The sequence below is a fragment of the Acipenser ruthenus genome, chromosome 10 (genome assembly GCF_902713425.1).
Source record: "Acipenser ruthenus chromosome 10, fAciRut3.2 maternal haplotype, whole genome shotgun sequence".
Taxonomy (NCBI): Eukaryota; Metazoa; Chordata; class Actinopteri; order Acipenseriformes; family Acipenseridae; genus Acipenser; species Acipenser ruthenus.
This window is the reverse complement of record NC_081198.1, coordinates 40,284,434-40,298,450: the sequence shown is the minus strand read 5'-3', so window position 1 is coordinate 40,298,450 and position 14,017 is coordinate 40,284,434. Positions and strand designations below refer to the sequence as shown.

General features: G+C 33.8%; 2 protein-coding genes across 2 annotated transcripts; both read left to right on the top strand.

Moving 5' to 3' along the window:
* The first annotated feature begins 2,018 nt into the window (after positions 1-2,018).
* Positions 2,019-3,854, top strand: LOC117413686 (homeobox protein Hox-D11a-like). The gene is made up of 2 exons (XM_059031349.1): positions 2,019-2,661; positions 3,262-3,854. The coding sequence occupies exons 1-2, from the start codon at positions 2,067-2,069 to the stop codon at positions 3,492-3,494; spliced, it is 828 nt and encodes a 275-aa protein (XP_058887332.1). The 5' UTR covers positions 2,019-2,066; the 3' UTR covers positions 3,495-3,854.
* Positions 3,855-9,229: 5,375 nt separating this feature from the next.
* LOC117413930 (homeobox protein Hox-D10a-like) lies at positions 9,230-12,062 on the top strand. Its single transcript, XM_034023399.3, has 2 exons — positions 9,230-10,051; positions 11,228-12,062. Exons 1-2 carry the CDS (start codon positions 9,322-9,324, stop codon positions 11,500-11,502), a joined length of 1,005 nt encoding a protein of 334 aa, XP_033879290.3. The 5' UTR covers positions 9,230-9,321; the 3' UTR covers positions 11,503-12,062.
* The last annotated feature ends 1,955 nt before the right edge of the window (positions 12,063-14,017 follow it).

Genomic DNA, 14,017 nt, shown 5'->3' with positions numbered 1-14,017 from the left:
ATAAACGTGATCAAGAACTGATTTGAATTAGTACAACATTTGAGAAACGCTGTGCCACCGTGTTTTAAATGGTTATATTGTGTTCTTTCTATCTTCCCTTTTGAAAAACAATAAAACGAGACCTTCCTTTTGTCTGTGTAATAAAATGATTTGGTCCTTGACGGTTATTAGTGATTGCTGGTGCACATAGTCCCAGACCACAGACGTTCAAAGCCAGAACACTTGTTTTGTCCTTGGCAGTGTGAAGCTTCAGCCGTTTAACCTTAGAGTGTCTTACACAACTATTCACAATAAAAGTAACAGTGAGTATGTTTTTTTTGTAAGGTTTTGGATGCGTTTTAATGTAATTGGTTCGATTCGTAAAAGCTAACCCTGCGCTGGAATTCCAAATCGACTTCTCCATTATGAAGACTGTGGGGTAAGGTAGTGTTTTTCTTTTGTTTTCATTGAATACAGGAAAAGTGTATATAGGCCTATCGCTAAAAATATTAAACTTTCATAAAAAGACAAATGGGAAGTTGCCTCCTAATTAGTTTTGTGATTTAAGTTGATGAAAGGCGTTTAGCCTGTACAATAAATCCACAGCACTAAATCCCCATTTATATTAAAACATATACAGAAGGCAATGTAAAACAAAACAAAACAAAAAGTTGTGTATTAATTCAATCTAATGAAATAACAATAATAATAACAATAGACTTATGCGGGGCTCCTTTAGCCAACTGTATATTATATGTGTACCTACATAAATATGCGTGTGCGTTTAGGCTATGGGATAATAATGTCATTGTAGCATTGTAGTGCCACCACAGTTTTTACACACTTAAGGGGGTAAATCTTGACTGCTAAAATAAATAAATAAATAAATAAATAAATAAATAAATAAATAAATAAATAAATAATTCGATTATAATAATTACTAGTATTTAAAACATATTTAAGATGTCGGGCTGTGCAGTCCATTAAAATAAAATGTCATCATGTCTATTGATTAAAATGATTATTTATTTGAATGTTATGCTTGTTTTTCCTGAATTATAAAATGGTATATGACATAAACTGTATTGTATAATGCATATGCTATGATTAAATATTTAAAAAGTAGTATATATTAGCATAAACTCCCACCACTGTGAATTATGTATAGATATATATATATATAACGTTTATTATAAAGTGTTAAACTGTTATATGATTATGTTAGATGTAGGTACTATGCATGTGTTTGTTACGGAATTATAGCCTACCAGTACGGAATATTTATCTGATATATGCAAAAATATTGTATTTAGTCTTTCCAGACGAAGCTGAGTTGGATTTCTATAATATATATAGGGATCTGATATCATTATTTGTTTCCGTACCTTGTGTATCTTTTTGTCGAATTGTATCTTAGCTTTTTTTTCTCTGTGGAATTTAAATAAAAAATAAATCCTCCATTCGCTGTTTTGCCTTTGTAATTAAAATAGCTATTTCTACTTCGAGGCACTTAATATGCAGTAGGGTATATGCATGCTGTATTCAGTGTATTACTGTGGCACCCAGACCAAAGTTAGAAATTCACTTCCAAACCTCCTGTTACAAATTGGACAATTATGTCAACATTTGGCTACTAGCCAGCCAAATAAATAAATACATAAATAAATAAATACTATAAAAAGGTGCTTAACTATGAAGCAGCAATGGTAGTAAGAACTATGAGAATACGCCCAAGTAGAATCTTTAAAATCATCATCTTTAATTATACCAGGGATTGTTTAATATAGTCTAAAGGGTTGAAAAAATGTATTTAGATTGGCTGCAGCTAATTAATTATCTTCCAGTCTCATACGAGTTGCTCAAGATGGTTCCTAATGACTGATATTGATGTATGGTCATTTTCTTCACCGGATCACGTGACACAATTACCTCAAGAATCGATCAAGATGAATTACGCGTCAGCTTACGTTTCCGATTTTTTTTTTTTTTCCTTCGCGGATCCTGTCTGCACGCCTATAGTGCAATAGATGGAAAAAGTTTAACACACGCAGCCTGGCTATCCATACTCACAAACGCAAAAAGGAGACATGACGGAGTTTGATGATCGCAGCAACTGTGCGTCAAATATGTATTTGCCGAGTTGTACATATTATGTCTCAGCACCAGATTTTTCGACAGTGTCATCGTTTTTACCACAAACTACTTCGTGTCAAATAAACTGTCCCTATTCTTCAACTATAACACAAATACAACCTGTACGGGACGTGGCTTTCAGAGACTATGGACTTGAACACCCTACTAAATGGCATTATAGAGGCAACTATGCTTCTTACTACTCAACAGACGATCTAATGCACAGAGATCGAATCCAGTCATCGACTCGAACGGAAATGTTTCGAAAGAATGACTCCGTGTATAATCACCAGGGGAGCTCGGATGCATCATGCAATTTCTTCACCAATGTTGGACGAAATGGAGTTCTTCCTCAAGGATTTGACCAGTTTTTTGAGACTGCTGGTAATACCCCTGAAAAGACAAACGCCGATCATTCGAGAGAAAAGACAGAGTCCAGTTTCCCGGGAGATACTCCTTATAAAGACCAGGAGAAGCAACCCACAACCGAAAACATCGACGATGAATCTCCTTTATCTAATTGCGCTGAAGAAAAGAGCAGCGGCTCAAGTAGGTACATGCATAACACTAGAGGTTAGCGTACAAGTCCAGCACTTTGTCGCTCTGATTTTATGTGCATCTTTATAAGCATACAAAGGTTTTTATATCCCCTATAAGATTTGTTTTACTGTTGTACAAATATTTACGACGGGAAAGCAGTTTAGGAGGGCTTCAGCTATAGTTCAGAAACATACTGAACTGAATGTACTTGATTGTGTTATTTAATCATTTACAATCTGACATTTAGCATTAACATTGTCATCAGAGTTTTACATAAAAGGGAATATTCAAATTTAGACTAGTATTATACCATTTGTGTTTGTCATTATGTTATGAGCGATATTTTAGTTTATTTAAGAAGCCAGATTATATTGTTGGAACCTTAAAGTCATTATTTAATTTAAATAATACATATCAGGATTATTATTTGCTTGCGTCATAATAATCCAAAAAGTATAAAAAAAAACAATGAGTGTTTAATAAGGCATATGGATTATTAGCAGACTACAGATTGTTGCATGTGTAATTTTTCTAAATGTAAGCCTCGAGGAAAATTGCATTAACATTATATTGTGTGCTTGACTGAATTTGTCATTATTTTATCTTCAGCTTCTTCGAGATCAAGAAAAAAGCGATGCCCCTACACCAAATACCAGATAAGAGAACTTGAAAGACAATTTTTCTTCAACGTGTACATAAACAAAGAAAAGCGTCTGCAGTTATCCAGGATGCTAAACCTTACGGATCGACAAGTGAAGATCTGGTTTCAGAACCGAAGAATGAAAGAGAAGAAACTGAACAGGGATCGGCTTCAGTATTTTACTGGAAACCCCTTATTTTGACAAATTAGCAAAAGGTGAAAACAGTTATATATGCTACTATCAATACCTGCAATAATAGGACTAGACATATACTTTAAGCATTGGAGTCCTAAACACATGTGAAAGAAAACTTGACTATGACTAACTTTATCAACTATGCAAACCTGAAGCGTATGGTATTAGATACTTAATCCTATTACCTCGAGAGAAAAAAATATTACTTTACAAGTCCCTCACGTGTGAAAATGTATCAACTCCAGACAATTACATTATAGGACGTCACCGCCACAATCAACATATTAGTTTTTTATATAATGCTGTGTATTAGTTTTATATTTAGTTGTGTGTCTACCCATATGTGTGTGTAAGTGTTTGTGTGTGTGTGTGTGTGTGTGTGTGTGTGTGTGTGTGTGTGTGTGTGTGTGTGTGTGTGTGTGTGTGTGTGTGTGTATATATATATATATATATATATATATATATAGTACTCGTTCCGTTAGTTCTGTGCATTCCTAGAAGCAATTGGCGACATTTACATGTATTAGAATTTGCTAGATAAGTCTTTTTAAAAGTATGTATACGATTTGATCTCACAGAAGCATGTAAACTGTATGGTAATATTAAAACAGCATTTAAACAATGACTAATCTTTTATTGCTTTTAAATGTTGTATCGTCTACACACACAATAAAATATACTGCATATAGGCCTACAACTACTTTTTTGTAAGCGATTGATAAATTATAACGGTATAGACTAGGCCTATAGTAGCGATTTAACATAACTGTATGTTTTTTAAAAAAGTAGTCCAAAGAGTGGGTATAGAGTTACACAAGTCGTATATGGTTACAAAGATCGTGGGAGACCGAGGAAATCAAATATTTATGTCAGAAACACCTTGGTGAACAGTTCCCATCTCTGGACGTTAGTAAGTTTATGCCACACATCTTTTCTTCGTTTTATGCAGCGTAACAGTTAGGCTGTTTACAAAACCTTGAACTGTCTAGACAACACAATAAAGACCAGAGCTGTAAATAGCTCGTTAGGGCTTATTACACCTTCTGGTCATTCCAAAACTGACCGCAACAGAAGTACAAAGGGGGTGGAAGTAAAACACTATAAGCAAAGTTGATTCGTATCACGAGAAGTGCTCGTGTTCTCGCAACGTCGTGTATAAATTTAATGAAATAAACAAGAAGGATTAAAGGTCTCGGTGTCACCCAAAGCAAGCCCAGGAGAATCAGGGCCTTGAATGCCATTGATAGATACAACACAATGTAACTTAATTTATAGGATTATTGGATTTCATAACGGAGATACTGTTTTAGACCGAATGATGTATAAAAAATGCAAAAGGTTTGCCTTTGATCTTCCATAACGTCAAGGTCGTCACCTTTAACCTTTTTGAATAAGTATAGGCGTCTTGTGGCTGTTCACTTAGCTAAACAACCCCCTCTGAAAATCTGCTACGTCACACTAACGATGTGTATTTATTGGGAAAACAAATGCCTACAGCAGCGTAGAAGAAAAGGAAGGCTTTGGAGTATGTTTTCTTATGAAGAAAATGATACAATCAACAGCATATTTCACGGACCCGATTCAAAAGGGACCCTCAGGAATGTGAAGTTTGTTAAATATCCTTTGTTTGGAAGCTGCATGTCAAGTCCCTAAGATTTCATACCAAAAATTATATATATATATATATATATATATATATATATATATATATATATATATATATATATATATATATATATATATATATATCATCATCAGGACAGGACAGACACAGAGTTTTAATTATAGGCCTCTGTTCTTTACACACTAAATTAGCTTTGTGGATACAACGTACTGTAGTATAGCCCACATTATCAAAATTTAACACAAAGTTAACACAAACATTATGGACCGTAACGCATTTAAAAGCGTATTTCTTCAAAGTGTATTTACAACAGCAACAGAGATTTAGTGTTTATTTTGTCCCTCAGTGTAGTAACTATAATGTAATTGTCTGTAGCCTGTTCTGTCCTATACAGCACGCGACAACGTGGCATGCGCCTGCATGCTGTGCCGATAAATAAGCTTATACAGTAAATACAATAAAACTATGGTGAGAAAGTTACATGGCTTTTTTAAGCCATTATTACGGCTGGTGTTATTGATTGTTCTGATTAAAAACAGTACCCAGTTGTGCAGTTGAATATGTTTAGTCACAAAATACTTGAAACGATTTATAAATGGCGCGTGCATGTTATACACGGCGTGTGAGAGTATTGAAAAGCCTGGCTTGTAGGTAGCTCTAAAATCTATGCGGTTTTGTTTGTCTTTGTATTTTAAGGTGAAGGGAATTCCGAAGTATATGTAATATACCTGGAATCCACAAGAGGGCGTATTTTAGAGCAGTGTGATTTTCATTTACGGTATTTCAACATGGTTTGGATTTAAACATTATAAGAATACTTCGTGTATATACGTGTATATGTATATATATATATACACACACGTAGTATTATTATTATTGCATTGCTGCATTGTTAATAATATATATTGTTCATAACGCTGTTGCTTCTGCAGTGTGTTCATTCTACTATATTAAGTCTTTGTATTGCAGAAACAAATTCACAGAACAAAATAATGAATATGCTATTGTTAAACGCATCATAACACAAAATGGTGTTGTTGGTAATATGAAATTTAACGTGTGTTTCCATAATCGAACAGTATTTTTAAAAATATATTAACCGATGACTTTTAATTTTGCATGTTTAATAAATAAGATCCGCAATATTTACCCTGTTACTGCTTTAGGAAAAGAAGGGGAAAAAAAGGAAAATTTTTGACATGCACATTGATTCAATAAATAAAAGTAAAAGTAAAAATAAATTAGAAATACGTATTAATTAATAGCTTACTATGAAAATACAAGTAATATAATTTGCATTGTATTCAACAAAAGAAGCAAACGATGAACCATTTTTTTATGGCAAGGACAAGGAACCATTATCTTCAGTGGTCTAATTATTTGTAACGTCAGCTTTTTATAAACCCCAATATGTCAACTACATCTGTAATATGAACATGTTGTTTTGCAAATTTGATTTCATATAGTACCATGTTTTCTTAAAACCATTTATTTATATTTATTTAAAACCACCTTAAATTAAAATAATCTATTGAAAAAAAGGCATTTCAAACCTTTGCACATTATTTTTATTTTAAGAAAATTCTAGTTTATGCCTAATTGTTCATTATTTTTATTTTAAGAAAATTCTAGTTTATGCCTAATTGTTCCGCCTAAATACGTATGCTGATTCTTAATTTAATTTGTATATGCAAATAATCAGAACATCCATAGTATTTGTGTTTAATGAGTATTCCTTTTTAATTGCTATTTGTTCCATAATTATTTTTTCACAGACAATTGAAAAATAGAAATCTTTATTAAAAATGTCGCTGTTATTTGACGATTACAACCACACATACACCACAACTAAAATAATAACAATATCTTAGTTTACTATGCTATAAAACGTCCTTCGCAGTTTGGTGGCCAAAGTGTGTTCTCTGTCATCACTTTTGTTATTTGAGGCAAGCTTTAAACCCCAGTCACAACCGTTATTGTATAAATGATCATGTATCGTTGTGTAGTTTATGATATGGGCAGACGTTGAGCAATAAAAATAGCGTCTTGGCTTCCATTCAGTCGGTATTTTTAAGGTCCACTAAGCCGCAAGCGACAAAATTCAGACGGACAGTTTGCTCATTGTTGTGAGATTATCATATATTCGTCACAACAAGAAAGAAAGAAAGAAAGAAAGAAAGAAAGAAAGAAAGAAAGAAAGAAAGAAAGAAAGACGGATGTCTTTCCAAAATTCAAATTATGTTTTACATGTTTAGGCATGCTTAGAGAAATACTAGTAGACTGCAACTGTTCTTTATACTCAAAGGCATTGACATGACAGTGAAGTTGTATTTGAACAACATAAAATCCAAGTTAAAAAACCACGAGTAGTCATCACAAGTAAGTGCACTGTTCCTCTTTATTTCGAGGTTTGACCTGCAGAATACGGTATCTTTTCGTACTTCGATTAAGTTATCTGAGGTGCTCTGCTGAATCGTTTGGCTGAATACCGGCAGAATAACAAGTGTTCTCGATAGATTTGAAATTTTAAAAAATCAACCTACCGTAGTGGTTTGTTGAGATTGCAAAACCATATACTGTCAATAGCACTACGAGAGACATTTATCTGCACAGACTATCTATCGAGATAATTAACAGCTCTATTTTTGCCTCCACTTTAAAAGATATCGCCTTCAACTCACACACCCGGTTCTCTATTTTTTTTATCTTGTTTTTATCAAACAAAAACGTACCAAATAGTTTATTATGTTTTTTTTAAGCCCTTATGTGAATACTAATCACGAGTGTTAGGAACTTTTTGAAATAGTTTTATTTTAATTTAATAACCTCACAGTTAAATAGAATTCGCCACTCTATTTTTAAAGTCATATCAAATGGTAAAATAATTTAACACGCTTAATAAAGTAAATGATATAAAACGACACAACGAATTAAACAATGAAACACACTGGCTTCCAAAAATGTTATAATTCAGATTTTACACTAAAACAAACAAAAAATACCTTTTAAGTCAGCACGGAGGAAAAAATCTATAGGATAATTTTCAATAATTCAAAACGAGAACACCATTATGCGGATGTATTACTATTAATCTTATCCTTTACAAAGTCGCAATTGATTTATTCATAAAATACCTCAACAACTGCGGTACCCAGAGATATAACTCTCTGAAAACCTTCAAGAACAAGAAAATTACTAGGAAGCTCAGGAATGCAAATGAGAATTATATTGATCGCCCTGATTCTGCTTAATTTGTATTCATAAATTCAGCAACCTTTCGTACCTCGAATGTGTCAGACACAAATGCTTTTACTTGGTCTATAACAGAAAACGTAGATTCATCCCATTATAACAGACATGGTGAGGCTCACTGAAAGAAATACATACTATTGAATGTATTACATGTTCCAAACCTGCACAGATGCGACAAACTGACAATACGGGCTAGCAAAAAAAATAGTAATTTGCATATTCACAGCAACTCTCAATATGTACACCATAGGTACCGAAGACTAAAGCGTTTTGGAAGCCTTGCACTTTTTTTCAAGTAAACAAACAAACAAACACACACAGAGACATACAAACTGTAAATTGAGAATTTATTGTTAGTGGTTATTTCAAATATGTAACATCTAAAAAAAAAAAAAAAAAGTTGTATGACCTGTAATAAACAATAAAGCTACATTTCTGTGGAATATATATATATATATATATATATATATATATATATATATATATATATATATATATATATATATATATATATATTCTAAACAGACAATGCTTGCATATTGAACTTGACTGTAGTTTTAAAATGAATACTGCAATCTTAAAATAAGAACAAGTCACATCTTGTTCATTTTAATAGGCATATTTCAAAGCATATATGCAACAAGTCTAAATATGCATTTTAGAAATAGCTGCGTTCCCGTAAAAGATAGTGCTTGCTATGTCAAAATTGTCTTTTTCAGTTGCAACCAATTTCAAGTGCTCGTTCTAGGTGTCGCTGCAGACCATATTTGAGATCTTAACCAAGAACCATCTGATCACGTGACTCGAAGGGAGGCTGCGTCTCAAGGCCATTTTCAAATTCCATTGGTTTGGCTGTCATGTGGTAGTGCAGAGGCATCGTGAATTACACAGGGATTGTTTTGCTAGATATGTCAGCCTATAAAGGACATCTCTCTCTTCTTTAAAATCTTCTTCAAAATGTCCTTTCCCAACAGCTCTCCTGCTGCTAATACCTTTTTAGTTGACTCTTTGATCAGTGCTTGCAGGGGTGATAGTTTCTATTCCAGCAGCAATATGTACATGCCGTCCAGCACAGAAATGGGAACTTCTGGAATGCAAACCTGTGGACTACTGCCGTCTCTTGGTAAAAGGGGAGAATTTAACCACCAGAATATGGGCATGAATGTCCATTCTTATGTACCTCAGATAGATAACTGGGCAGATCCGACCAGAGCGTGCAGAATAGAGCAACCCGCCACCCAACAGATGCCCACGTGCACTTTTGCAACTAATATAAAAGAAGAAATTACTTGCTGTATGTATTCTGACAAGAGAGCAAAGGTCAGCTCTTGTGAAATTCCCGCCTACACGAGCCTGATACCCGAATCCTGTCCTGTTGATAATCCCGAAATCCCCGTCCCGGGGTATTTTAGACTGAGCCAGTCCTACGCATCCGGGAAAACACAAGAGTGCAGCCACGCTTCAGAAACGGGCTCAAACACAAGTCTGCAGTTGACTCGAATTCATTCCAAATCTTCTCATGCTGAAGCGGAAAAGAAAATAATTGAAATTCCCAGTACCCGAGATTCATCGAGGACCCCCCATCCTGTAGAAAGCGTAGAACCAAAGTCGAGTTCACAAAATGAAAATAACTGCTCTGCTGAAGCCTCTGACTCCAGCCCAGGAGTACCAGACAAGGAAACGAAAGGTCGGTATAATAAAATGATTGAATTGTGTCGTGATGTAATACAAACGCACCACCGCCATAAAACCCAATCTAAAACCTAACACAAACAACCCTGAAAGTCGTAATGTTTAATGGTATCCTTACTCGGGTTGCAGTAAAAATGTGTTTACAAAGAATGCTGCAGGAGGCTGATACAAAGGAAAGCACAACACCTTTACATTTGTAACTGATAATGATACATTGTAATATCAATTCAATCCAACAGTATTACCTAGCTTTAGTTTATTTTAAAACCATGATAAACAACAATGGCTTGGTAAGAACACACACACACACACACACACACACACACACACACACACACACACACACACACATTTGTTTCATAAAACTATATTATAAGGTATCACCAAATAACATGAAAACTAATGGTCAGTGCACCGTCAAAGGAAAAGTGGCGTGCTCCATCATGACTATTGAAATGAAAAAATAATATCCGAATCACACGTTTTAGCACAAGACACGGAGAACAAAACATATTTTGATCTAAGGTTTCAATACATTATAATATTGATGTGAATTTCAGTACTGGGTTAAGCATACCCAAGTTACAGTTGCATATAAATAACACGTTAATGTTCAATTAAATCCTTTGAACACTGCCAATATATTGCCTTACATAGCCAGCATTTAGGTTTGGGACATGTTTGTCGTATAGTGAATGCTAGTTCATCTAAGCAATTCTGAAACTCCTTCATTTAAAACTAAGATTATTTAAAATGCCACATGCGAGCAAACCTATTAAACTAATTGCTGTTTTATTTTAATTTTAAGGTCTGTATGTTAAACTATGGCAACATCATGTCTTGCTTATAACGCAAACACATGATATGTTATACAGTCACTAAAGTACACGTAGGCTATGATCATATAAAATGCATAGGCTGTATTAAACCAATACATAATATATTTTATATTTGACGACCTACCTCACATCTAAAATTTTGTGATATATTTCCTTTGAAGCCCGTACAAAATAAAATACATTTCTAAAACATTTTATTTGGCCTATCTAGGGTGAAAAGAGTAAACGTGTCTGTTAATAAATGTTGATACTATAATGAAACGATTGCTTTGTTCATTGTTATATTATTTGTGTATTTATTTATGTATATGTTTATTATTTTCATTTGACAGAATGCAAAACAGATAAACCAACAAGCAACTGGCTAACTGCGAAGAGCGGTCGAAAGAAAAGGTGCCCCTATACCAAACACCAAACACTGGAATTAGAAAAGGAGTTTTTATTCAACATGTATCTTACTCGAGAGCGCCGTCTAGAGATCAGCCAAAGTGTGAACCTCACCGACAGACAGGTCAAGATTTGGTTTCAAAACCGCAGAATGAAGCTGAAAAAGATGAGCAGGGAGAACCGAATCCGTGAATTAACCGCGAATCTGACCTTCTCGTGAGCACAAACGGGCACATTCAAGCTGTACGCCATCAGAGGTGCACTGAGGACTAAAATAATATTTGTGGGGGTTTTTTTTTTTTTTTTTTTTACACATTGGATACTGTGACTTTCATTTGTCACTTGGCACTTTTGTCATTTTTCTCTCTGTAGTTTGTTTTGGGAATTTAAAAGTGACGTGTACAATTATTTAAATATGTTTTAATGCAGGGTATGGACTGGTTTTGTCTCTTAAATTATTGAAATGTTATAGACACCCATACTGTTTTTGTTTTGTGTTATTTACCTCAATATTGTAGCGGTAATGACCAGCTGTACACTGTTCACAAAACTGTACATATTATAATCACTTTAATGTTGCAAAACATGAATGAAAGCACATGTTTAATGTATGTATAAAATCGCAATTAAATGCGTAACTCATATAAATGTACCCATTGTTTTTTAGAATAGAAATATCACTTCATTTGGTGTTAGTTCTTCAGAAGATTTAGAAATATCCCATTATAGTATATGTGGTATTATGGATGTGACTCTGATGCATGTTCTGTGGCATGAAAACTCCAATAAATGATATGTACAAATATGCTGTCTTCTCTTACATTTTTATTTTGAGCATCTATTGATGGAACTGTATTATTATTATGTTTCATCTTGGAGAAGAAATATATATATATATATATATATATATATATATATATATATATATATATATATATATATATATATATATATATATATATATATATATATATATATCTTCTCCAAGGTGAAAGAATAAGCCTATTTCTGTTTAAGCTCCACTATCCTTATTGCGGGTTTTAGAAACAACCATATCAGATACATTTATGCTGCAATTTTATTAACCCAAAAAGAAGAAGGAGAGAGAGAAAAGAGAAAAAAAGTGCTCATAAACAGTTGATTTTGCTTTGTTATTTTGGTAGCCTGCTTTTTTTAAAGCCACTAGAAGCCACGCAGTTATTAGAAAAGAGAGAGTCACGTATATATAACTTGAAGAAGCGAACAAAAATGTTAACAATCTCGAACAAACTCGTGTCAATTAGAAAAACAATCATGAACTTCATCCGTTAAGCAGCCTTAGATCAGTGGTCCCCCTTTTGAATATTACACTGCTTTTTGTCTAAAATAACCACTAGCACTAATAAGCTATTAATAAATAGATATATAGGATACTAAGAAACATATTGACTTCTTGATAGAATGTATCATGATCACTTTTCAATTCTCCACATATTAACCAGACGTAGACATGCAGGAAATGTACAAAGAGAGATAATGTAAGCACAGCTTTGAATCATGAATAGCGCCAGGGCCGTACACAAAGGGGAGGGGGAGGGGGGAGCAGGGGCACTGGACCCTCCAATAATCATCTCCAAAATATTGATTTCTGCTTATCAATGTATTGCGTTTGCACTTACTGTCACTGACACTCACGAACTGAACGTTTTTCCTCATAACGTGCAGTTATGGCCGCGCGTGTACTCGGTTTGCACACGGTCCCCCATAACGTGCTGTTAAGGACTGGCGCGTGTGTCCCCTTAATGTTTGACTCCAGCTGCAGTAGTACAATTTGTGGGAAAAAAGCATTTTTTTTAAATGATGCTATTTTATGCTAAACTGAAAACCTGAAAAAGCACTTGTGAAGCTGAATCAAGAATTTCGATGCAGAGATGCATTTTTCCTGAAATGCAGTGTGATTTATTTGTACACCACATTGAGTCTATTTTAATGCTCGGGAATCGGACAAGGTCTGTAAAGAACACGACCTGGGGCTTCTGTATTGTGATGTATTCGACCTACTGGTGCTTTTGGCCACGCTGCCTGTTACAGTTGCAACTGAAGAAAGATGTTTCAGTTTTAAAAAGCTCCACAGAGTATCTTTCATTGAAATGGCGATGTAATGCTATTATATATATATATATATATATATATATATATATATATATATATATATATATATATATATATATTCCTGTGCACGCCCCTGAATAGCGCCATTTGTATCCATCGGAATTCATTTTGAAAAACTACTCCTCTGTTTTAATACAATTTCACTGCAGGTCACATGAGATACAAACGCAAAGATGTATCATACATGTATAAATATAGGCTATATAAAAAATACATTTTTTTAAACTTTGAGCCATCCACATCAGATTTGTACAACTGCTGGTTGTTCCAGAATAGAACCATTTCATATATATTGATTGTATAATCAACAAACAAAATAAAACCAAAACTCAAATTTTAAAATAATATCTGTGTTTAAAAAAAATAAAAAAATAAAACTAAATTAAAACTAAACTTCCCTAGGCTATCAGACTATGTGCACGCTATATATCAGCCTTATGTAATATGAGTGATCATTGTGATCATAACCTATTTGTTCAAATTTATATTTTGTACAAGCTTTGTTGAACTGAAAGCGTAATGATTTCTATCTGCCACCTAACTGACAGGCATCAAAGGGCCCAGTTTAATGCAACGTGGTAATA